The following is a 27,418-nucleotide window of genomic DNA, read 5'->3' on the forward strand; positions in this document are numbered from 1 at the left end:
AGCATCAAAACTCCTAGAGGACACAGTGTCTGATGTAATGAATCTCAGGTAGGGTCTGAGAACTTGTATTTGTAACAGATGTCCAGGTAATACTGACATGATCTAAACATTTAATATTATTATGTTAAAGAATTATCTTCATTTTTCTTATAAATCTCCAATTTCAAGGTTCAAAGACATTAAGTGTTGGTGCGGGGCAGGAAAGTCAAGGCATGGGTCACCTGTTAAAGACTCTGGAAGATCATACTTCAACGCCCTCTCTTTGGAACCTTAGGTGGCAGTTTCATAGAGTACAGGAAGTGTGCGCCAAGTTCCACTCGGTTCAGGTAACTACATTACCCAGAAGGCAGTGCTTCGGGCGTCGAGGGCAAGCAGGCGCCGAGCCAATGACGGAACACGAAGGGGGCGTTGCCCAGGGCCGCGGGGGCGGTGCTTCTGGCTTCCTATCCTGGGATGTCCCTGGGCTGTGGCTGATCTGTCCTTACCCGCGCTGGGCGGAAGCGGCTTCCCAGGCCTTTCAACACCAAAAGGAGAAGGACGGTGTGGAGAATAGGACCAAATTCCACCTTTTGTGCGAACCGCTACCCGCTCCTGCCCGCCCCTCAGCAGGGTTCACGGCTGAGCGCTTTTCGGGACCTTGGCATCACCGGTCTCCACAGCACCCGGAGGCGGCGTCCAGAGCTTTGTGCTCATTTTACGTGGCAGAGACTGAGGTCCTAGGCTGCCTCGGTCTGAAGTGAGGAATCACCTGAGGCCGCCGGACCAGCTTTTGTAGCCTCCACTCGCGGCCTCGCTCTGCCCACTGGGTCCCATGGCTGCGCCAGCGTTGGTGAGTGGAGGGTTCCTCCTGGATCTGGGGATCCCGGGGAAGGAGGGCAGGAAGGGACAGGGGCACTGGGCACTTCCAACCCAGGATTTCAATCTAGGTCGGGGTTTGTAGGAATTACCCATTTATGGCTCTACCTTGGCGCTTGTTGCTTGGCCACCCTTGTCCTCTCTTCCCGGGTCTGAAACGGGAATATTAATAATTATTTTTGAGGAACTGAGGAAAGTGACTTGTGCCCTTCGTGCTCAGTACATAAGCATAACTGTCATTTCTGGGGAGGAACTTCTCAGATCCTGCTGTTTTCTTAGGGGCTCACTGTTATCTTAGGGGCCCTCTGGCCTTCCTGTCTAAGGCTTCTATCCCCCTGAGAGCTGGGAGACCAGATGGGAATCTCAAGGACAGAGGTGAGTTGGGAGCAGCATTTTTGGGATTGCTGCTCTTTGACAGGAGTAGAAAGTACCCCAAGAGGTTAGGGGACAAGATCACTGGATTCATCTTCGCAGATGTCATCTGTTTATTACAAGTGAATTTTGCTTACCACTTGACCTCAGTGAATCCGTTTTCCTGTTTAACACATTTGTCTGTATTGGCAAAGCAAATCCATTGCAGTATTCATTTCATGACAGTGTACCAGCAGTGTTTTGTCTCTTGGAATGTGAACACAAAACAGGCCCCAAGTTACTCTCCAGCATGCCACCCTGGTTACTCTCATTATTACCCTGATTACCTTCAGAACCTGTCTTATTTATTTTTGCTCGCCTGACCTGCTTTCTCACTTCATTCCAGCCTTGTTCAGGGTCTCTTCAGAGAAGTCTTCCCTGGCTGCCTCATCTAACATCTCCCCTAATCTTTATGGTTATCTCACTCTCTTGTTGTTTTCAAAGCCCTTAGAATCATCTGATTTTACCTTGCTCATTTATTATCGAGAAACCATCCTCAACCCTGGAATGTGAGCTACTAGAACAGGTAGGACCTGAACCACTTACTCAGTAAGTGGTTGATGAGTGAAAGTCTCTGCCTTCTGGAGCTTCCATCGTCCTTAAATTAACCTTCCATGTGGTTAATCTAAACTTTTCACCATGGCCGAAAGTTTCCACCAAGCTACTATTTCATTCTTTTCTCTACCTTACCCTTGGGCCATGCTGGCCTAAATGTGCCAAACTGGTTGCCCACTTTTCTCTGTCACATTGTCACCAAATCTCTGCAAAACTTCCCCTTGGAGGTGTGTACATTGAGCTTTCCCAGGGTGCTAAGAAGCAAGTGGAAAAATTCTTAACAATATTCCACCCACAATGGGTTGGGGGTTCTAGGGTTGATACCCAAAGTAATCTTTGCAAGAGGAAGGTACAGGCCTATCTCTGGCAGGTGGCCATGGGAACAAAGGGGATTTTGGGAAACTTCTAGGCAAAAGGAGCTGCCAAGGACAAAAGCAGGCTTTGTTCAAGAAGGCATGAAAGGACCTGGGGGATTGCCAAGGGGTCTCATAAGCTACTAAAGTGTGTCTCTGGAAGGTGAGATTGTGTAACCCTGAATCCACATCAATCATTCCATCTTCAACCAAGATAGACCTCTTACTAAATGTTGCTGCCCATGTTCTGAGATCCATAACCTGCAGTATCCTTTGTCACTTGTGTTACATGGTGCTTAGGTAGCAATATCTTAGGGAAATGTGCTGACAGTGGCTCAGAATGACAAATAATAGACTGGTGATTCCTTATGGAATCTTTCAGGGAATCTGCAAGTCCCAGCTATAGCTTAAGGACAGGGAGAGGTTGTTGGAACCCTGCCAAGCCCCAGTAGTTGGCACCTGCTCAGATATCTCTTCTGTAAGGCACTTGACAAGGGCTCTGCTCTTCTATATCTATGGGAATATTTTCAGGAGTGGCTGAAATGCTTTTTAATGTCGATATTGGAAATGTTTCTTGCCCTTGTTACTGTGGATTCACTGTGGTAATAGAGGATTATACCCTTAGACCTCGAATCAGAGGATCTGGGTTCAAGTTCTGCCTCTTCTCATTACATGTACAGCTCTGAGTGACTTGACTCAACCTCGATTTGCTGAGTGTGACATGGAGATGATGATGGCATTTATCTTATGGACTATGGGATGATCATAAAATTTGCAAACACACAAATCTATCCCTGTGACATGTGGCAGACTCTGCCATGTTTGTTTTATGAACATTTTCTCTTTAATACCCACAACAGTCTAGTGAAGTAGGAACTATTGATGTATTCATGTGGAAATTGAAACTCAGAGTAATTAAGAGATATCCCCCAAGGTCAAACATCTGGCAATTATCGGTTCAAGAGGCTGGATTGAAACCTCAGGAGACTGGAGACTTTTAGTTGCTTTAACCAGCATGCACAGTCTTCAGGGGAAGGCAAACAGGCTCAGATGCTGCTACTGTAAACATTGTTTGAATTATTGTTTTTCCTCACTCTTCTAATGTCCCAGAGCACTTATTATCTGCTCCTCACAGTCCACATGGGACTATCATTGTCTTGTGGCTTCCTATATAGGAAGCTTTTCTCCCCCATACCTTTGTATTTTGTCAAAGCCATGTCTTCCTCATCTGAGGCCCAGTACCAAGCTAGGTTCTCATATACTCAGTGGTTCAGGCCTTGGGACAGTAACCAAGCAATAGGCTCTAATCTCATCTGTTAGCCACACAGTTCCCCGACCACCACTCTGTTTGGCTTTCCAGGCATTGGTATCATTTGAAGATGTGGTCGTGACCTTCACTGGAGAGGAATGGAGGCATCTAAACCTGACCCAAAGGACCCTCTACCAGGAGGTGATGCTAGAGATCTGTGGGCTCCTGGTCTCACTGGGTAAGGCTTCATTGTCTTCAGGTAGAGCCTGAACTCTCTTTCAGTCCATTCTCTCTCTCTCTCTCTAGGCATGACTGAAGAGAAGGCCTCAGGAACCCACTTCCCTCTTTCCTGCCACCTCAGCGTTTTGTGGTCTGATTTCCTCTTGCTTGGTTTCTCTGCATCTCCATCAGGGATTGTTGTGTAGGCTACACAGTCCTTCTCAGCACTTTCAGTGTCTAATACAAGCCAAAAGCAGTCTTGACATCCTTTCTCCATAATCCCACATGAAGGAAGGTAATTGGCCCAGCATAGGTGAAGCAAATGCCCTCAGTCTGGTTGGCAGGATTGACCGAGAATGGGAGGTTCTTGTCTTATTCAGACAAGCAATAAGAAGGCATTTGTCTTCAGTGCTGCTGGCATCTTTCTAAGCAACACTCTCATCTGAAAGGCTTCTTTGGGACCAGGCACAATGATATACACTTGTAATCCTAGCAACTCAGGAGAATGAGGCATGAGAATCACAAGTTCAAGCCCAGCCTCTGCAACTTAGCAAGACCCTGTTTCAAAATAAAAAAGGACCAGTGATTTAGCACAGCAGTAAAGTACCACCTAGTTTCAGTCCCCAGTCCAAAAAAAGAAAAGGTTTCTTTGATCCCTAGTACCTGCACAGTTGACCCTTATTTAGGCATGTGCTTTGCTTCTCTGCTTGTATGGGAGATGACTTTTAGCTGATGCATGGTCAGGTTATCAAATGGCATTGATGGGCATCTGAGAAAGCTGTCCTTTCTTACATTCCCATAGCTATTGCCTAAAAGCAATAAGAAGTAGCCCCAAACTCCCAACCTTGAGCAGGCATGAGCTTGTTGGGACTTAATATCATTTTAATTTTATCATTTTTATGGTACCTTTTTTGCCAGTTTCTAAAAGCAAGTGAGCTAATACTTACAGTGTGCTTAGAAGAAAAATGGGAACAAAGCAAGTTTTGCACATGTATTTGTTTGTGTAACAAATGAATAAATCCCAAGTGTTCTCCCATCTAAACCTTTGACAATGACCACTTTATCCAGAAATTGGTCTGAGTAGGAATTGAATAAGACCCGAGGTCTCCATTTTCCCAGATGTTCGAATGGTTACCTCTGCTAGGCTTCTACCAGTCTTGCCATCCTCGAGGATATTATCCTGTTAAGTAAGGAGGACAAAATAACATTCTTGTAGATTTTATGACAGCTGTGATTGAAAGAAGATGTATGGAGAACAGCATTCTAGCAGAGTCCCTGAGGGGACGGGGAGCTCGAATCCTTAACAGACATAAAGGGTTGATTCACCTTTACCACTGCCCCATCACCTACCTCAGTGCCATGGCAGACATCAGCGAACATTGGCTAAGTGACAACTGGATGCATTCTGGCCTGCTGTCCAAGATTTTCCAGTTGATATTTGTGTCCTTTTTCCTCAGTCTTTGACTTCTCTTCAGAGTTTTATTTTAGCCTTCACATTTGGCCAAGTTTGTGTGACTGAGTATAATGGAAGACTATCTCATGCTGTTTTCATCCCGAAGAAAAGAAAAATTACCTCATCAAATAAGAAACCCAAGGTAGTACTGGTTCTCAGGTTGACAGAGACCAACCCAGCTCTGTTCATCTGTTTTCCCTCCTGGTCTAGATCATCAGGCCAGCACCTTTGTAGGGGCCCCAGGATGATACCAAAGCAACTAGAGCAGGAGGCTGCCACATGGACTTCTCTCCTCCAAATATGAATTAAAAGCTTTTTTTTTTCAGAATGGGTAGCTGGCTTAGGTCACCTTCCTGCCTCAGACAATTGACTGTTAGTAGATCTGTTCATCTGTTGATTTGGTTCAGTATTTCTAATCATCCCTGGGCACAAGAATGGCCTGGGAAACTTTAAAAACTAGCAGTGCTCTGTCCTGATGCCCAAAGATTTCATTCACTTCATTCCATTTTTGGAACCAGGTATTGCTAAGTAGTTCTCAGGCACAGAGAAGTGAAATCTACTGACTTGGATTTGTTAAGAGATTACCTTCAGATGTGAGAGTTGGGTCACCTTTCTGTTGTGGCCTAGCAGCATGTTAAAGATATGTACTCCCATAAACTTGAGACTTTTCCTCTTGTCTTTACCTGTATACCGATGTTCTATTTATTTCTTACGCCAGGGCATCCTGTTCCGAAACCAGAGTCGATATTGGATCATGAGCAGGGACTATGGACAGAGAAGAGGCACCTCTCCCAAAGCACCTGTGCAGGTAGGTGATTAAGAATCTGGCACTGGGTGTCATGGCAGCCTGCAGACTACCAAAGGATCACTGTGTCTGAAATTTATGGGCAGCTTCTTTTTGTGGACTTACTGGGGTCAAGTTTGTATGGAGCACTTTGAACTGTGGTCCCCCTACCTTCCCACCCACATCACACACACTTAGATAGGAGATAAACTCTGGGCTGTAAATTATTTGGCACTCCCAGCCTCTTGATGCTGTGGGAGCTGCACAATCTCACTGTTCCTGAGTTAATGCTACCTGCTCTCAAAGATAAACTCCAAAATATTGGTGGCTCAACAGATTTTTTTTTTTCTCATTCATGCCATTCTTCCATGTGGGTCAACAGAGGCTCTGTACCACATATTTATTTAGGGATCCAATTGTATTCTGTTGTCAACATGTGTTTTTCAGTTTTCCCTGGCCCATAGAAATAGGTGAGAAGGGCAGCTGTCATATTTACTCACACATGCATGTCACTTCATTTACATCTCACTGATGAGAACTGGGTATTAGGCTACATGTTTGACCAAGCTGGGAAATGTAGTTTAGTTTTGTGCCCAAGGAAAAGATCTCAGGGGTATACTTGGCCTGCTAAACTTTGGGAAAGGTAGTAATAATAGTTTCTGCATCCTTGGGTTGTTTGAGAATGTAATTGGATAACAGGAAATTATTTAGCACACAGTACTGGGGTCAATGCCCAGCATCTCACTGAGGGGTTCTTCTTCCTTCCCAGGAGAATCTAAGCCACCATAAAAAAACTTAAAATCTCAAATAATTATTGAATAACAAAACACAAATATTCAGAAATATATTTACAAAAGGCAAAGCCCCTGATAGATCTAGTCCACATGGGTTCTAGAACTAGCAGTTCACACCCATCTCAGGTGCTGTGTGGGATCTCTGGCCGAGCTTGAGGGGGAAGTTCACCTGCATCAGGCAATCAATCCCTGTGAGGGTGCCATAGGAGGTTTCCAAAATGCCAGACCTATCCCCTATATAGAAATTATACCTCAGTACAAAAATACAAGGGAAAAAATAGTATAGGGTATTTAGGCTACTATACGCAATATAGCCCACATACAGCCCACGGATGGCTCATGACAACATAGCCTGACCCAGAGTAGCTCAACAAAAGTTCCCTGTGGTATTAATATTTATGCTTTATTAGTCATAGTGAATAGTGACATCTAAACTTCCTTCCACATTCATAAGATGGGCCTTTCTTTTTCTGCATGTAACTCCAGCTGTACTCTGCATCCCATCCTCTTTCCCTTCTCCAGACAGTCATTTCTTGACCTAACCATCAATGCACGTAACTCGCCTTCCATTTGTGAATCAGATGCTCAGAAGCATCCCCTAATCCTGTTGTCCTCTTGCCCTGCTGTCCTGTTAAACCCTCAAGGTGACATGTTTTCCCTTGCCGGTCTAAGAGCATCTAGAACTATCAGGTGTGTGTATTGCTGACACTGCAGATTCGTGGCCTCTCCCCTCTAGTGTTCTTTTAGGCTGCTCAGCCAGCTTCAGCCCTCTCCCTAATTCCCCATCTTCACTTGAATGTCTCCGGGGCTCCCTACACTCATCATGCCTAAAAATAACCTCATGATCTTGCCCACTCCTCCCTTCTCATTTTCAACTAGTGGCCCTTTTAATCAGTGGATAAGTTCAAAAGCAAACCTAGAAAACCCACCAATATCTCCATCTCTACCAAACCCAATATTCAGCATTCCGAATCTTGACCATTTTATAACATACGTAGCTCCAAATCTATCACCGTCACCCGTCCCATCAGCTCCAGCGATAGCACTCTGGGCTAAGCTGTTTTTACCACTTAACCTGCATGATGATAACAGATCCAGAACTGGTTTTCCTACATCTGCTGCATGCCGCAGCTCAGTGTGTTATATTCACTTCCCCATTTACTCACACACTATTCCAAATGTCACCACCTGCTTTGCCATTGATGTCTCAGCATATGACCTACTTCATGTTGAAAACAAAGCCTACGTGCTTGTCTTTCTTGCTCCTTCATCCTTACTGAGTCGACCCTGCAGCTTCCTTCTCACCTTGTGGAGGCATTCTCAACCCCAGCGTGGCTCATTCCCCCAGCAGAGTCCAGATTACACCTCTCCTGCCTTCTCAAATGTGTGAGTTATCTGTTGCTGTGTATATAACACAGACATCGCAGCCTGAGAATCCCTCATTTTATCTCATCCAGGCACACTTAGCTGGGTCCTCTGTAAGGCCACAGTTGTAGGCAGCTGACATCACATCAGCTCACTTCTTCAAATCAAGCAACTGTGTGAGAGACTGCAGCAGGACTGAAGCTGCAATCTTGTAAAATCAGATATATTTTATCACATACATTCTTTCACCTTTTCATAGTCTATTCTTTAGAAGCAAAATCCTGCCAATATTCAAATGGAAGGGATCATAAAAGGGTATAACGGGTGTGAACATCATGAGGTGGGGATTGTGGGAAGCCATACACGAATCTTGAATGCTGCAGCAGGAACACACTTCTCTTATTTCCTACTTTTCTATCCTCTCTACTCAACCTTAAAAAAAAAAAAGGTGAAGTTCTTGACATTTGGGAGAAACAAAAATTAAAAATTTCTTGGCTTTCCAACAGTATCTAAATATTATTGATTCTATCTCATCTGAATAACCAAGCTTTTTGGATTTTCTCATTCTTAGAAGAGACATCTGCACAAGATCTACCCTTTATATTTATTTGTAGACATATGATTAGTTTAATTGAAACCAACAGTTTTAAAGTAACTGTACCATTTTACATTTCTACCTGCCCCATATGAGTCATCATTGCTCCACATACTCCTGAGCAACTGGTGTCTTCCTCTTTTCTCTGAGCAGTGTTTCTCAGCACCATAGATTAGAAGTGTTCTTACTCAGGTCCCTGTTGCCAAATATAACAACAACAACAACAACAACAATAATAATAATAATAATAATATATAGTGGTCTGCAATTTACTGGACATTTACTCTTCACATGCAAATGGATGTTTTATCTCATGTAATGCTCATAACAACTTGTAAGGCAGGAACTGAGAATCTCCCAGTTTTTCAGATGAGGAGATTGAGTCTTTAAAAGTATTACTACTTCAACTGCTGAAACAAAATACTATATAACAGGTATCTTATGAAATAGAAATTTATTTTTTTTCTGGAGGCTATAAGTTCAAAGTCAGGGTTCCAGCATGGTTAGGTTATGCAGATGGCTGCCTTCTTGCTGTGTTTTCATAGGGTCCCTGGTGCATGCATGCAGAGAGAGAGAGAGAGAGAGAAATCTTTCTCTGCCACGCGACCAGCGCTGGCTTCATGAAAGAAGGTTCAATTCATGAGTAAACACTAGGGAGTTCTAAATTAAAGAGACAAGACTCTAATTACCTTTAATACCAGCTCTGGGACTGCTTCTCCTAGCTCCCGCCTCCAGCCACATAATGCAGTAGCGAGGTTTACAGAAGAGACGAGCGAGAGAGAGAGAGAGAGAGAGAGAGAGAACATGCCAGGGAGTGGACTTTTACTGGGGAACAAAAAATTCCAGGGAAAATCCCATCCAATGAAGGTTAAGGGGGGCAGCATCCCAAGGTCAGGGGCGACAATTGGATCTTCAGGGCAGTGGCCAGACACCCTCTGCACAGACAAGCCCTCGGACCTGGAGAAGGGTGGAGAAAGCTCTGACACAGCCATGTCTAAGCGCCTCTCATCCAACCAGGGAGGTAACTCAAATCACATGCGAGGATGGCCTCCCCATCTCTGTAGTATCTCTTTTTATAGGAACACTAATCCTAATAGGTCAGGGCCCTATCCTTATGACCTTATATAACCTTAGTTACTTTCACAAATGCCCTATCTCCAAATGCAATCACACTGGGAACTAGGGTTTCAACATAGGAATTTGGGAAGAATATAAATATTCAGTTCCTAACAAGCTAATTTGCCAGGAACACCTAGCTTTGGTAGAGGCAGAATTTGAACAAAGTGTTCTGGCTTTATACTCTACATGCCTAATGATACTCTGCTGCTTCTCAGTTACCCCAGAAACTTTCCTCACATTATCATGCTGCAGCTTTATAGCATTCTGTTCTTGTTTCTTCTTTCCTTCTTCTGACTTGACCTTTACTATTGTTTTCTGATTCTCATCCATTCTTCAACACTGGATTCATGGCCCTTTCTTTCTATTCTGTACACTTTCTCTAGGTATACTCATTCATGTTTACCATCAACTTTAACCCTAGTGCAGTTGGCCCATAACACAGCCATGACGGGGATGCTGACCCAGTGCCTGTGCCTTACTACGGACTGTGTATGTGCTGTTTCACATCATCCTCACAATAGTCCTTTCATTGAACCTTTAGGAATTCAAGTGGGTCACTAAAGGTGACAGAGCTAGTGTGGGGTCCTGCAGGAATTTCAGACTGGGGTGTTTGTCTTCAGAGTTCATGAAGTTAGCTGCAGTACTTTGTAGGTCCTCTCTGACTTTTATAACTGTCTTAAGGTGTGCAGATTTAGACAACTCACTAACTGTGATATATAACACACTACCATCATTGGTCAGTTCATATCTTAGTTTTCTATTATATTTTATTTTGTTAAGGTATTTATTTATTCATTGCCTTTTAAAAGATTATAATGAACAACTATGAACCCTTCACCCAAGTACAAAGTTACCTTCTTCCCACATCTGTTAATATGCTTTTTCCTTTCCCATTTCTACACCACTTCCCTTGCTTATATGGCTACTTTATTGTGGATTTATTATTCCTGTGCTTGTTCCATAGGAAAATAAATGTTTTGGATAAATACAGGCTATCCATGGATTCTGTTATTTTTTGTATCAGCTTTGGTAATTTGACTCACTTAAGGGATTTGACTACATTATCTGATTTGTTTACCTATTACTTTTTGTTTCATCTTAATTAAAATAGTGAATTTCATGTTATATATGTTCTACTGCAATAAAAAACTTAAGATGTATAGATACCGTTTTTATAATACCACTAAAAACTGACCAACATTCTCAAAAAAAATTAAGGTAGTTTTGTTGTACTTTTTGTATGTGTGTGTGTGTGTGTATATATATATATATATATATATATATATATATATATATATATATATATTGCTTTTAAGTGTATCACAGTTTATCTTGTCTTCTGATATTCATACTGTTCAACAGGATATTACTAATTCATGATGTGTATAGCAGTTGTTCACTTTTTTCTGCTATACTCATTTACATGAATATAACACAGTGTATTCATCCATTTTTAGGGGCATTTACATTATAGTTTTTTGTTCTCACAAACAGTGCTGCCATGAAAATTCATATACATGTATAGGAGTTTCTCTTAGTAATGTTCATCAGACTGGAGTTTGGGGATTATAAGGTTAGCAAAAGAAGAGCTTTACTAGATGATACTCTGTTGCCTTCTAAAACAGTTACAGTATTATAATAAAACAGAACAATTATAATAATATACTGCAGTAAATTATGTGAATATATATGTATTCTCTCCTAATTCCTTGTCTGGTAACTCTTACTCTTCTTTAGAAATAAGCTCCCATAGTGCCTTTTCCGCTGCATAGCCTCCACCGATGTCTTTCTTCCACCTGTTGCTCCCTGTGTTGTTACAGTGCCATGGGGCTTCTTCTCTTGGAGCACATGAATCACATACAGTGTAATCATTCCTCTGCCCACCCTCCCTCATTCCAGATAATGAGGCAGTCTCCACTCCATGTTCTCTGTCCCCTCCACCAACTTTTCCTTATGTGTTTCCCTTGAAATATATCAAGAGCCCAAGGATTAGAAAAGAAATTGCAAATTTAGTTTTAAGAGGTGTACAAAAAAAAAAAGTGAACAAATGCAGCAGGCATTAGAGACTCTATTTTCATCTTCATTCTTTTACTAAAGTGATGATTTTCTTTATTCTGTGTACATCACTAAAACACCTTTTTATGTTGGATTTCCTTCAGGTGAAAAAGCAAAACCCAACATCACAGCACCTACTGCTTCTCAACTGACCTTCTGTGAGAAATCTTCTTTTCAAGAACAACTGGCACAGAGGTCCTCAAAGGATTCCAGATTGGGGCAAACCAGAGACGAGGAAATGCAGGAAATCGGAAATGCAGAATCAGAAATGCAGGAAAGGAACTGGAGACCAGGAACAGACCCCTACAAGGAGACATGCCCTGGAAAGTGGTGCCATAAAAATGATGATTTCGAGACAGATGATAATCTGTGTTTAAGAGTTTTACAGGAGCGAGTCACTCCACAAGATGCTGTCCATGAACATGACTCCCAAGGACCAGGAAAAGACACTGGGATTAATTCAAGGAGCAGCCTCTATAAATGCAAAGAATGTGGAAAAGGGTTTTGCAAAAATTGGGCCCTTGTTCGACATCATCAGATTCATACTGGAGTAAAGCCTTATGAATGCAGTGAATGTGGGAAAGCCTGTCGTTACATGTCCGACTTCATTCGACATATGCGGTTTCATACTGGGGAAAAACCATACAAGTGTAAGGAGTGTGGGAAGGCCTTCAAACGCAGGTCTCACCTCACGGAGCACCAGCGTATTCACACTGGAGATAAGCCCTATGAATGCAAAGAATGTGGTAAAGCTTTCACCCACCGCTCTTCTTTTATGCAGCACAATATGACGCATACTAGAGAAAAGCCCTTTTTGTGCAAAGAATGTGGAAAAGCTTTTTACTATAGCTCTTCATTCGCCCACCACATGAAGATTCACACTGGAAAGAAGCTGCATGAGTGTTGTGAATGTGGAAAGGCCTTTACTCACCGCTCCACTTTTATCCAGCATAATATGACCCACACAGGAGAAAAACCCTTTTTGTGCAAAGAATGTGGAAAAGCTTTTTGTCTCAACTCATCCTTCACGCAACACATGAGAATTCACACTGGTGAGAAGCCCTATGAGTGCAATGAATGCGGAAAGGCCTTTACTCATCGGTCCACTTTTATTAGACATAAGAAGATCCATACTGGGGAGAAGCCCTTTGAGTGCAAAGAATGTGGGAAGGCCTTTTGTGATAGCTCTTCCTTGATTCAGCACATGAGGATTCACACTGGTGAGAAGCCCTATCAGTGCAGTGAATGTGGAAAGGCCTTTACACACCACTCTGTTTTTATCCGACATAATAGGACCCACAGTGGAATAAAACCACTGGAGTGTAAAGAATGTGCAAAAGGCTTTTATTATAGCTCATCCTTCATTCGACACATGAGGATTCACACTGGAGAAAAGCCCTATGTTTGCAGAGAATGTGGAAAGGCCTTTACCCAACCTGCAAATTTTGTTCGGCATAGTAGGATCCACACTGGAGAAAAACCCTTTGAGTGCAAAGAATGTGAGAAGGCTTTTTGTGACAACTTTTCCTTAACTCAGCACATGAGAACTCACACTGGAGAGAAACCCTTTGAATGCAGTGAGTGTGGAAAGACCTTCAGCCACAGTTCATCCTTCACTCACCATCGAAAGACTCATACCAGAGTTTAATCCATTTTGTCTCATCAACCCAGAGGTGGAACACCTATAATGATAACTCAAACTGAGCAACAGATATACCCCTGGGGTCCCTCTGAAATAAGTGTTTTTAGAGTTTTATTCTTTTGATGAGAGAAAAAAAAGGCCTCATCCTCAGGAGAGATGGACCATTAAGGGTAGCCTTGCCAACACTTATTAAAAGCATTCTTTGTACCAAAATATTGTCATTTCTACTCTCAAGTAGCATAAGATTTTGTGAGGAAAAAAAGCATGAGACATGAAATACCCACATGCATACTTCTCTGTATTTACAGTGAATTCTTGTTATTCATAGTAGTTGTGTCCTATGAATTTGCAACACTGAATTGGTAAATATGGAACCATTGTTGATAGGGGAAATAATACAGTTAGAGTCCCATAAGCCTCTGGTCCAAACGTTTTCATTAACCAATAAATTCATGATATTTTTCATTTTTAATTTAAAGACAACTTATATATTAATATGAAAATATATATATATATATTTGTTACCAGGGATTGAACCCAGGAGCAATTAACCACTGAGCCACATCCCAGCCATATACATGTGTGTAAATGAAATATATATTTCATTTACAGACATAATCTTGCCAAGTTGCTAAGGCTAGCTTTGAATCCAATATATATTTTGTAAAAATTTATAATTACTTTCCTTTACAATAAATGTTTTAAGTATAGTATTTTGGTATAATGTATATTAGTGTACTGCTTTAACTCAATTATATACATAACATGCACAGTATACCTGTACAATACTCATGTACAATAAACACTATGTTATTCATAGGAAACAGTACGTTGAGCATATGGTCTATTCATCCAGGCAAATAAAATCATCCATAGAAAAAAATCTATTAAAGATTTAAATTTTACTTTCAGTAGAGCTGCAGGATGTGTGATAAGACAGCACTCAGTGTGATGAAACCTCTTGACCTTGACTTGCCCCAAGAAGAGGCTGATGAAACTTATTCTGCAGAAGAGTAAAACATTTATGAGGGTGACATGTTAACATCTGTTAGTGCTACCTCAAGAGCTTGACTCGCCACTTGTTGACAGTATCAGGAATTTTCCCTCCAAAAATGGCTTGAAACTTTATCAGCCCTGTTTGGCTTTTCACTTTAAGCATTCCACACAAATGAAGTTGGGGCATCAATCTGAAGTTGCATTTAAGCATAGGGTCATATTCTTAGATGTCATTGAACATTTTTCCAAGGCAGAATTCCAGTTTGATATTTTAGCTCCTGTGAAAAGGACAATTTATGGAATAAGGCTGACTTTTTCACTATCCTGTCATTACTGGCTTCAGTGTCTCATTTTGCATCTCATCTATGTCTTCGTTGGTGGGTTCTAGGGACTTTCCTGCCAAAATGTTCTCCATATTTTCATGTCATTGATGCCTTTTCTGCTTACTTGCCTTGCACTGTGCATTCTGTTCAATACTGTTCTTCCTACTTTTTATAATTTTTTCAAAGCCTTCAAAATGTTTCATATGATCCAGTTACTTAAATATTTTTCCAACAATCGTTGATAGTGGCTTGTTGAGCCAATTCCAGGCTTTGTCAGCACTATAACTACATATAGTGACTGACTTCCATTGGTCTTTCATGGTGGTTTCCTAGGTGATGAGAGCCTTGCAAGACTTGCTGTAAAGCTCCCTCATGTTGAAACATTTTGGAAGCTTTTTAAGTGTGCCCTGGTGTTCCCTGATTGAGAGATTGGATAACAAATATAGCATTAGGGGACATGAAAAGAACATCTAGTTTGGGGTGAGAATTTTCAAGTTCTTGATGGCAATGGAATAGGGCATTATCCAAAATTAAAACCTTGAAGACAGGTTTTTGCCCTGAAGATAGCATTCAGCTTTGTAGGGTATGATGTAACATGTGGGGCATGTTGCATCAGAAAAGAGGAAACCTAACTTGCTACCCGATTCCCTGTCCTAGGGCCACATGTGGCTAAGATAGCACCTGGCTGTCAGCCAGAAGGTGTTGCCGTGGGTGTGACGAAAAATCAGACCACCTCTAGGATAGGCTCAGAACCCTTCGGCCCTCGTGGACAGCTCCCATTACAGCCTGTAGGATGGGTGTACACATGAACTCGCCCCACTCTGCTGACCTTTATCCTGATTGGCTCCTGTACATTATGTTAGCTGTGTGTGTTTTCTCAATAAACTGAGATCCTGCTTTGACTGGTCTCCCTGACTGATTGTCCTCTAGTGGGGGAGGGCTGAGTGGGGCAGTCAGTCGACCTTTGTGACCTTTGCCTTTCTTGGCTTGCCCTGGTTGGGGCATGCTCTCCCCAGTCTCTCCTGCAGGTCAGGAGGGAACGGGAGGGTGGGGGGCTAAAAACCCCAACACAGCTTCTTGAATGAAACTGTTATAAATCCAATCACAGAATCTTAAAAAAAAAATTTAGTTGTTGAGGGACATTTTTATTTATTTATTTATTTGTTTGTTTATTTATTTAGCCTCACACGTTAGGCAAGTTACCACTTGAACTACAACCCCAGCCTAATCACAGAATATTTTTTAGGTCGCTCATATTTTTTTGTTCCACTTACAATGGACTAGAATGCAGTTCAAATTTTTCCCTTTAAACTCCTTGGAATTTGGGATTCTATACACCAATAGAGATTTGCACAAAAGAGTCACCATTGCTATTGACACAATTGCAAGACTGCACAATATTCAAATAATAAAAATCAAGAACTTTGGAGGCCATTTGATTCATTTGCCAATGATCTGGATCAGCATTGATACCTACTTTTCCATATAAGCCTTTTCCTGTGTAGAACTGATTATTCAAATATTTCTATAGCTCTCTGATCTGCTAGTTTCACTTTTTTTTTTTTTTGGGGGGGGGGTACTGGGGATTGAATCCAGGGCCCTTTACATTTTTGCTTTAATGTCTTCCAGTTTCACTGCCTTTGTCACTCTGAGCCTATTTTGATTGATTGCTTTTTCATCTCATTTTGGATTTATTTTCCTGCTTCTATATATCCGTTTATTTTTTATTGCATGTCAGATATTGTGGTTTGAAAGTTTATATTCTTGTAAATGTTCTTTAGCTTTGTTTTAAAATACGGTTAAGCAATTGGGAAGCAATTGGACATTGCTTGGAAAGCATGTCCTTTTGGGACTTAAGCTTTTTTAGGAAAGACCAGAGAAGTGTTTCATTTAGGGCTAATTTTCCCATTGCTGTGATGAAATTCTGGAGAATTTTAATGATGCTATATGAATTGAAAGGTTTCTCTATTTTGATAGTAGAACAGACAGTAATTGGGGGCATTTGTGCTATCTGGAAATTTTTCTTTTTCTTTTTCTTTTTCTTTTTTTTGGATGTAGAATCTCACTAAGTTGCCCAGATAGCCTCAAATTTGTGACCTCCTAAGCCTCCTGAGTCGCTGGGATTACAGGCATGCCACCACTCCCAGCTCTCACTTGTCTTTTTTTTTTTTAATTTTTTATTGTGGGTTGTTCAAAACATTACAAATTTCTTGACATATCATATTCCACACTTTGATTCAAGTGGGTTATGAACTCCCACCTTCACCCCATACACAGATTGCAGAATCACATCAGTTACACATCCATTGATTTACAAATTGCCATACTAGTGTCTGTTGTGCTCCACTGCCTTTCCCATCCTCCACCCTCCCCCCTCCCCACCTCTCCCCTCCCCTCCCCTCCTCTCTCTCTACCTCCTCCACTGTATAACCCTGAGGGTCTCCTTCCATTACCATGCAATTTCCCTTCTCTCTCCCTTTCCCTCCCACCTCTCATCCCTGTTAAATGTTAATCTTCTTCTCCTGCTCTTCGTCCCTACTCTGTTCTTAGTTACTCTCCTTATATTCAAAGAAGACATTTGGCATTTGTTTTTTAGGGATTGGCTAGCTTCACTTAGCATAATCTGCTCTAATGCCATCCATTTCCCTGTAAATTCTATGATTTTGTCATTTTTTAATGCAGAGTAATACTCCATTGTGTATAAATGCCACATTTTTTTTATCCATTCGTCTATTGAAGGGCATCTAAGTTGGTTCCACAGTCTTGCTATTGTGAACTGTGCTGCTATGAACATCGATGTAGCAGTGTCCCTGTAGCATGCTCTTTTTAGGTCTTTAGGGAATAGACCAAGAAGGGGAATAGCTGGGTCAAATGGTGGCTCCATTCCCAGCTTTCCAAGAAATCTCCATACTGCTTTCCAAATTGGCTGCACCAATCTGCAGTCCCACCAGCAATGTACAAGTGTACCCTTTTCCCCACATCCTCGCCAGCACTTGTTGTTGTTTGACTTCTTAATGGCTGCCAATCTTACTGGAGTGAGATGGTATCTTAGGGTGGTTTTGATTTGCATTTCTCTGACAGCTAGAGATGTTGAGCATTTTTTCATGTACTTGTTGATTGTCTGTATGTCCTCCTCTGAGAAGTGTCTGTTCAGGTCCTTGGCCCATTTGTTGATTGGGTTGTTTGTTCTCTTATTGTCTAATTTTTTGAGTTCTTTGTATACTCTGGACATTAGGGCTCTATCTGAAGTGTGAGGAGTAAAGATTTGTTCCCAGGGTGTAGGCTCCCTATTTACCTCTCTTATTGTTTCTTTTGCTGAGAAAAAAACTTTTTAGTTTGATTAAAAGTCCCATTTGTTGATTCTAGTTATTAACTTTTGTGCTATGGGTGTCCTGTTGAGGAATTTGGAGCCCGACCCCACAGACTGTAGATCGTAGCCAACTTTTTCTTCTATCAGACGGCGCGTCTCTGATTTGATATCAAGCTCCTTGATCCATTTTGAATTCACTTTTGTGCATGGCGAGAGAAAGGGATTCAGTTTCATTTTGTTGCATATGGATTTCCAGTTTTCCCAGCACCATTTGTTGAAGATGCTATCCTTCCTCCATTGCATGTTTTTAGCCCCTTTATCAAATATAAGAAAGTTGTAGTTTTGTGGATTGGTTTCTGTGTCCTCTATTCTGTACCATTGGTCCACCCGCCTGTTTTGGTACCAGTACCATGCTGTTTTTGTTACTATTGCTCTGTAGTATAGTTTGAAGTCTGGTATCACTATACCGCCTGATTCACACTTCCTGCTTAGCATTGTTTTTGCTATTCTGGGTCTTTTATTTTTCCATATGAATTTCATGATTGCTTTATCTATTTCTACAAGAAATGCCGTTGGGATTTTGATTGGCATTGCATTAAACCTATAGAGAACTTTTGGTAATATCGCCATTTTGATGATGTTAGTTCTGCCTATCCATGAACAGGGTATATTTTTCCATCTTCTAAGATCTTCTTCTATTTCTCTCTTTAGGGTTCTGTAGTTTTCATTGTATAAGTCTTTCACCTCTTTTGTTAGGTTGATTCCCAAGTATTTTATTTTTTTTTGAAGATATTTTGAATGGAGTGGTTGTCCTCATTTCCATTTCAGAGGATTTGTCGCTGATATACAGGAATGCCTTTGATTTATGCATGTTGATTTTATATCCTGCCACTTTGCTGAATTCATTTATTAGCTCTAATAGTTTCTTTGTAGAGCCTTTTGGGTCTGCTAGGTATAGAATCATATCATCTGCAAATAGTGATAATTTAAGTTCTTCTTTTCCTATTTTTATGCCTTTAATTTCTTTTGTCTGTCTAATTGCTCTGGCCAGTGTTTCGAGAACTATGTTGAACAGAAGTGGTGAGAGAGGGCATCCCTGTCTTGTTCCAGATTTTAGAGGTTTTATGGTTTCTTCTATTTCCTCAATTGATATTGGTCTGTTTAGGTTTTCTATATCCTCCTGACTCAATCTGGGCAGATCATATGACTTAAGAAATTTATCTGTGCCTTCTCTATCTTCTAATTTGTATCTTCTGTATTTCTGAAGTGTCTGTTGTGATATTGCCTTTTTCATCCCGTATGCTAGTAATTTGAGTTCTCTCTCTTCTTCTCTTCGCTAGCATGGCTAAGGGTCTGTCGATTTTGTTTATTTTTTCAAAGAACCAACTTTTAGTTTTCAATTGTTTCTTTTGTTTCAATTTCATTAATTTCAGCTCTGATTCTAATTATTTCTTGCCTTCTACTTCTTTTGCTGTTGTTTTGCTCTTCTTTTTCAAGGATTTTGAGATGAAGTATGAGATCATTTATTTGTTGGTTTTTTCTTTTTTTAAGGAATGAACTCCATGCAATGAATTTTCCTCTTAGAACTGCTTTCAATGTGTCCCATAGATTCCGATATGTTGTGTCTGTGTTTTCATTAATCTCTAAGAATTTTTTAATTTCCTCCTTGATGTCTTCTATAACCCATTGATCATTCAGTAACCTATTGTTCATTCTCCAAGTGATGTATGCTTTTTCCTTCCTTCTTTTATCGTTGATTTTCAGTTTCATTCCATTATGATCAGATAAGATGCATGGTATTATCTCTACTCCTTTATTTTGTCTAAGAGTTGCCCTGTGACATAGTATATGATCTATTTTTGAGAAGGATCCATGTGCTGCTGAGAAAAAAGTGTAACTGCTTGTTGTTGGGTGGTATACTCTATATATGTCAATTAGGTCTAGGTTATTAATAGTGTTATTGAGTTCTATAGTTTCCTTATTCAACTTTTGTTTGGAAGATCTGTCCAGTGGCGAGAGAGGTGTGTTGAAGTCTCCCATGATTATGGTATGGTGGTCTATTAGACTCTTGAACTTGAGAAGAGTTTGTTTGACGAACATAGCTGCACCATTGTTTGGGGCATAAATATTTATGATTGTTATGTCTTGTTGGTGTATGGTTCCCTTAAGCAGTATGTAGTGTCCCTCTTTATCTCTTTTGATTAACTTTGGCTTGAAATCTATTTTATTTGATATGAGTATGGACACTCCTGCTTGTTTCCGAAGTCCATATGAGTGATATCATTTTTCCCAACCTTTCACCTTCAGCCTATGTATGTCTTTTCCTATCAAATGCGTCTCCTGTAGGCAGCATATTGTTGGGTCTTGTTTTGTGATCCATTCTACTAGCCTGTGTCTCTTAATTGGTGAGTTTAAGCCATTAACATTTAGGGTTATTATTGAGATATGGGTTGTTCTTCCAGCCATATTTGTTTATTTCTGTTACTAAACATGGTTTGTTTTCCTCTTTGATTATTTCCCCCCCCTTTACTGTCCTACCTCCCACTGTTGGTTTTCATTGTTATTTTCCATTTCCTCTTCCTGTAATGCTTTGGCGAGGATGTTTTGAAGAGATGGTTTTCTAGCTGCGAATTCTTTAAACTTTTGTTTATCGTGGAAGGTTTTAATTTCATCCTCCATCCTGAAGCTTAATTTCTCTGGATACACAATTCTTGGTTGGAACCCATTTTCTTTCAGTGTTTGAAATATGTTATTCCAGGATCTTCTAGCTTTCAGAGTCTGTGTTGAAAGATCAGCTGTTATCCTGATTGGCTTACCCCTAAATGTGATGTGCTTCCTTTCTCTTGTAGCTTTTAAAATTCTCTCCTTATTCTGTATGTTGGGCATCTTCATTATAATGTGTCTAGGTGTGGATCTCTTATGATTTTGCACATTCGGCGTCCTGTAGGCTTCTAGGATTTGGGATTCTGTCTCATTCTTCAAGTCTGGGAAGTTTTCTTGTATTATTTCATTGAATAGACTTCTCATTCCTTTGGTTTGGAGCTCTGTACCTTCCTGTATCCCAATGACTCTTAAGTTTGGTCTCTTAATGTTATCCCATATTTCTTGGATGTTCTGCTCATGGTTTCTTAACAGTCTTGCTGAGCTGTCTATGTTCTTTTCCAGTTGAAATACTTTGTCTTCATTGTCTGATGTTCTATCTTCTAAGTGTTCTACTCTGCTGGTAGTATTCTCCATTGAGTTTTTAAGTTGGTTTATTGCTTCCTGCATTTCTAGGATTTCTGTTTGTTTGTTTTTTATAACCTCTATCTCCCTGTATAGTTGATCCTTTGCTTCCTGGATTTGTTTGTGTAATTCGTTGTCGAAGTGATCTTTCATTGTCTGATTTTGCTGTTTAATGTCTTCCTTGATACTCCAGATCATCTGAAGCATGTATATCCTGAATTCTTTATCTGACATTCCATCTGCTGCAGCTGTTACCTCTTCTAAAGTTGCGTTGACCTGCATTGCTTGTGGTCCTTTCTTTCCTTGTCTTTTCATACTGCTTGCATATCTTTCCTGCAGGTGCGGGCGGTGGCTCTGCTCTCTCCTTATTCCAATCGGGGTGTCGTGGCTACCACGCCGGCAGGTCACTGGGCCTGTTCTGGGAGCTGGCGGCGGCTCTGTTCTGCCCCTACTCCGATTGGGGTGACGAGTGTACCACGCCGGCTGGCCACCGGGCCTGATCCGCCGGTCGGTTGCAGGTTTGCCTACCCTGCAGGCGCGGGAGGCGGCTCTACTCTGCCCCTACTCCAAATGGGGTGACATGTCTGTCGTACCGGCAGGCCACTGGGCCTGTCCTGCTGGTCGGTCGCAGATCTGCCCACCTTTAGGGCACGGGTGGAGGCTCTGCTCTGCCCCTACTCCAATTGGGGTGTCGTGACTACCCCGCCTGCAGGACGCTGGGCCTGTTCCTGGCACGGTCGGCGACTCTGCTCTGCCACTATTCCAATTAGGGTGGTGTTTGTACCACGCTGGCAGGCTCATGGGCCTGATCCGCCGGTCTGTTGTAGGTCTGCCTACCTTGGAGGCGCGGGCGGCGGATCTGCCCTGCCCCTCCTACCACGCCTGCAGACCCCTGGGCCTGATCTGCAGGTTGATCACTGGTCTGCTCACCCTGCGGGCACGGGTGGCGGTTCCGCTCCGCCCCCACTCCAATTGGGGTCACGTGACCACCACACAGGCAGGGCCTGATCCGGGTGTGGGAGAAGGATCTGCTCTGCCCCTACTCCAGTTGGGGTGACGTGTGTACCACACTGGCAGGCCACTGGGCCTGACCCGCCAGGCTGTCACAGGTCTGTTTACCTTGCAAACGCGAACGGCGGCTCTGCCCTGCCCCTCCTACCACGCCCATGTACCACTGGGTCGCGGGTCTGCCCACCTTGCGGGTGCGGGTGGCGGCTCCGCTCCGCCCCCTCTCAATTGGGGTCACGCGGTCACCACGCTGGCGAGCCGCTGGGCCTGCTCCGGGCACTGGCGGCGGCCCGGCTCCTCCCCTCTGGCTCGACGACAAATTGAGGAGACTCGGGTGACTGTGCCTCACCCCCCCTACCAGGAGACCAACTGCTTATGTCACCGCTGGTATTGATGAAGTTCTCTCCTCCGCCGCTTTCTGCTGACATCAGATCTCTGCCATGTTGGTATCCTATGCGAATGGCAGCATTTCGTTCCCCTTGCCGGGCAACCAAAGCAACGGGTGAGTCCTGACCGGCCCTCAGCAGGACCCGGACCGAGAAGCAGTTTCCACGGGCTCCTAGCCCCGGGCCAGGGAAGTGCCGCTCCGTGCTCTGTGTAAGCTCCTATAAGTGTAAGCTCCAAGAAGCAGTCCCCGCGGGCTCAGTTCCGGGAGCCGGAATTCGGCTGCTTAGTGCTTGGTGTCTGCTCTGATAGGCGCAGGGTCCAAGAAGCAGCCTCCGCAGGCTCCGCAGCCCTGGGCCAGGGCGGTTCTGGGACGGTTCCGGGAGCCGGAACTCCTCACTTGTCTTTTTGATAGTTCTTTTCCTGCTCTGTGGTAGTTTCCTCACACGCTCATTGGTTCTTGAATGAAGACAGGAAGGGACCCTTTGCAGATCTCTGAGGTGCTCACATGTAGGGTTTTCTCTGTTGTTCTGGCTGTGAATGCCAGGTGCCTCGGTCCCCCCACCCCATATTTGTAAATCCATCCTCTCACCTGAGGAGATTTTCACATTCCATCTGGGTTGCCTTCCCATTGGTATTTTCTCCAGCAGAAAGAAATGTGACAATGGTAGGGCTCAGTTACTTTGTGCCCATCCCTCAGGGATCACTGTCCTTTGCTTGGCACACAATATATTCAGAACTATTTTTCATATATTATGTGTGCCTTTATAGCTTTTTACAGCAAGAGAGTGAATCTAGTTCCTGTTTCTCCAACTTGACCAGAAACTGAAGTTGTACATGGAATATTTTGACTTTGGAAAAGTTGCTTGACATAGGAAATTAATTTAAAAATAAAAATGTGAGGGCTGGGGCTGGGGCTCGGGCTCAGCGGTAATGTACTTGCCTGGCATATGTGAAGGACTGGGTATGATTCTCAGCACCACATATAAATAAAGTTTTATCAACAACCAAATACATATTTTTAAATAAATAAATAAAAATTTGAATATAATTGATTCAGCAAAACCTATATACTGGCTGAAGATACTTCCCTAAGCTAATAGTTATAACTTTCAGATAAGAATAGAACAACTCTGGGGCTGGGGATATGGCTCAAGCGGTAGCGCACTCGCCTATCATGGGTGGGGCACTGGGTTCAATTCTTAGCACCACATAAAAATAAAATAAAGATGTTGTGTCCACTGAAAACTAAAAAACAAATATTTAAAAATTCTCTCTCTCTCTCTCTCTCTCTCTCTCTCTCTCTCTCTCTCAAAAAAAAAAACCAGAAAAACTCTGGGGTTGGGGTTGTGGCTCAGTGGTAGAGCGCTCACCTAGCATGGGTGAGGCCCTGGATTCAATCCTCAGCACCACATAAAAATAAATAGGCGTTGTGTCCATCTGTACCTAAAAAAATAAATATTTTTTTAAAAAAAGAATAGAACAACTCCTAGGTAGACTTTCTGGGAAGAAAAAAGGTATCCTCAGATATTAAGAGCTATGTGGTGGGGAAAGTATACCAACTTTAACCTCCAGGGACAGAATTGCACATAGGTATCTGATCAGTTGGTGCTACAGTTCTAATGAAATTCTCTCTACCACCCTGAGTTGTACTTGGGTACCTGATCTCAGGTCCTCTTTTCCTAAATATAACTCCTGACTCCTAACTGCAGACAACACGGAGGGTCTGCCTGGAATGAGAGTAAAAGTCTACAAAAGTCACATGGGGTTCACATACTTAAGCATATAAATAATGATCGGTAAACATAAGTCATCAGGGTTCAAATTCTTTGTGTGGTCAGCCATGGTTAATTCCTGTAAAAGAGCCTTCATTCCATAGGTGAAGAGACCTTTTACTCTTTCCACAACCTTAGCCTCTGGTCATCTCTGGTATTTTTAACTCAGAAGCTAACTTTAGGGCTTGGGAGATGTTTTCCACCTCATGGGTGCCCATCATTTGATCTGTGCATGTTATGGACGGGAAGTTCTATTAACTTTTGTTTTAGGCTGAGTCCTGGCTGCCCTGAGATTCTACTTCTCCCCTCACAAATGGTAGCACACATTTTCCTGTTTCCTCAACCAGTAGGGGACACCTTCCCCAGACCTCTACACCTTTTTCAGTGTCATCCTTTCAACAGTTCATCTGAAAAGTCTTGTTCTTCATAAACCACTTGAATCCCCTTATTTAGATTGACATCATTGTCTTCCTATTTCTTTGTTCTTTACTGAACCTCAGGCTGAACTCTGGTCCTCTGCACCTTTAAGTTTCCTAAGTGCAGCTGTACCTGTGAATTTCAAAACTCAAAGAAATATTTATATTTGTTTGTTTTAGGGACCCAGACACATAAAGAAAATGGCTCAATGATTTAGTGTCTAGGGGTGTTTTTGTCTTTTTAAAGGATATCCAAGGAAGCAAAGTACTCTTCTACCTGTAGTCCTCATGGCTTCAGGGTAGTCATTATTTCCTCAAAAAATTGAAATAGCTATGAATACTCAGAATTTTCTATATTACCCTGGAGAACAAGTTGACCCTCTTTTGAATATTCCTCGCTGGATACTTTCAGACTCTGAAGTAACTCATAATGTAAGGTGTTGTCTTGCTTTATAGATGTCAGCAAGAAGGTCCATTTTGGTCTCTTTTTTTCATTCCCCTGTCTTAATTGAGATTTGCACTAATGCATCAGGCTCTGGTATTTATAATCATTTAGCCTCAAAAGCCCTAAGCAGACCTGGTAGATATGCAGAATGATCCAAAGAGGACTTTGTTGCTAACAGTGAGAGAAATAGTATATCCATGCAGCAGCTCATTTATTCACACTCTCATTCATCAGATATTTATTGAACACACACCTCAAATCTGGCCAATCAGAGCACTCTAACTGCAGCTACAACCACTGGTTCAGGAATTTCTTGTGTTCCCTGAGCCAATTCCATTAGTATTATTAAGACTTTCTGCTAGAATTGTGAGGAAGGAGGGGCTTTTTCCTGGGGTTTGATTAGCCAGGAGGTGGGAGCTGTGTTGCTGGAAGCCATCTTTCTTCTTAATGGACAGGCCTCTCTGTGAACTAGTCTTTGTGGAAAACAGAGCTGTGCTATGGCAAGAGAATTTCCTTAGCATGATTAAAACATGGCTGTTCCTGAACCCAGTGGTATCAGGTAATAACACTGAGGACAAATTGCTGTGTGTCCGGTAGAAGTCTCACTTCCAGGCGACTCTGCTCTAAATGGCTTCAATAAAAATGAAATGATTTATTAGTTCATGAAACTACATCACCATATTGTATATAACAGCTGAGCCACATCCCCAGCCCTTTTTATCTTTTATTTAGAGACAGGGTCTCACTGAGTTACTTAGGGCCTTGCTAAGTTGCTGAGGCTAGATTTGAACTTATACTCCTCCTGCCTCAGCCTCCCAAACTGCTGGGATTACAAGTGTGTACCATGCCCAGCTGTACAATAGATATATCTTAAACTGATCCTCTCTAACTGAAAACATGCATCCTTTAGGCAACATCTCCCCAACCTACCCACCCCCATTTCCTCCTAACCACAAATTTACCCTCTACTTTTATGAGTTAACTTTTATAAATTCCACATAAGTGATATCAAGCAGCACTTGCCTTTTTGTGGTTTATAATTATTTTATACATTTTCCTTTCAAGTTGTTTAGAAAAAAAAAACTGAAGTTACAAGCCACAATTATAAAATACTGTCTTTTAAATTTGCCATGGATCTTTATTTCTTCATGTGTCTGTTGAGTTACTCTTTAGCTTCCTTTCATTTCAATTTGAAGGAACTTAGTATTTCTCAAGGGAATATCTATTTGTAAGGAATGTCTTAACTTACTCTCATTTCAAAGGACAGCTGTGCTAGATACAGAATTCTTGATTAAGGGTTTTTTTCCACATAATACATTTATTTATGTATTTAATTATTCATCAGTACTGAGGATTGAACCCAGAAGTGCTCTACCACTGAGCTACATCCTCAAAATGATCAGACTCTTTGAAATAACTCAACCCTTTTATTTTTTTAATTTTAAGACAAGGTCTCACTAAGTTGCCAAGGCTGGCCTCAAACTTGAGATCCTCCTGCTTAAGCCCCCCATGTAGCTAGGATTACAGGTATGTACCACCTGCCCAGCTGCAACATTTTACACATACTATACTTCTGCCTTCTGACCTGCAGGGTTTCTGCTGCAAAATGACCTGATGATTTTACCAAGGATCCCTTGTAGGAGACAAGTCATCTTTCTTTTGTTGTTTTCAAGATTCTCTTTGTAAGCTTGACATGGTGGTACATGCCTATAGTTCCAGCTTCTTGGGAGCTTGGGGCAGGAGAATCATTTGGGCTGGGGAGTTGAGTCCTATAATCCCAGAGACTTGGAAGGCTGAGGCAGGAAAATTGAGAAATTGAGGTCAAGCCTTGGCAACTTAGCAAGAACCTGTCTCAGAATAAAACCAGTTGAGTATATAGCTCAGTATTAAAAGTGCTCCTGGGTTTAATTACCAGTACCACAATTTTTTCTCTTTGTCTTTGACATTCAGCATTTGATTATGTCTTCATGTGGATCTCTGCAAATTTATCTTCGAGTTTATCAAACAACTTAGATCTGTAGGTCCATGTTATTTCCTCAGTCTGGGAAAGTTTTCAGCAAATATTACTTAAAATAATTTTTCTCAGG

General features: G+C 41.9%; 1 protein-coding gene across 1 annotated transcript; it reads left to right on the top strand.

Annotated features, from left to right (window-relative positions):
- Positions 1–433: 433 nt before the first annotated feature.
- Positions 434–15,675, top strand: Znf599 (zinc finger protein 599). Its single transcript, XM_046448162.2, has 4 exons — positions 434–829; positions 3,535–3,661; positions 5,814–5,903; positions 11,912–15,675. The coding sequence occupies exons 1-4, from the start codon at positions 812–814 to the stop codon at positions 13,453–13,455; spliced, it is 1,779 nt and encodes a 592-aa protein (XP_046304118.1). The 5' UTR covers positions 434–811; the 3' UTR covers positions 13,456–15,675.
- Positions 15,676–27,418: the final 11,743 nt, after the last annotated feature.

Source organism: Marmota monax, unplaced genomic scaffold (assembly GCF_021218885.2).
Source record: "Marmota monax isolate L192 unplaced genomic scaffold, Marmota_monax_Labrador192_F-V1.1 WCK01_AAM20220418_F8-fsc00101, whole genome shotgun sequence".
Taxonomy (NCBI): Eukaryota; Metazoa; Chordata; class Mammalia; order Rodentia; family Sciuridae; genus Marmota; species Marmota monax.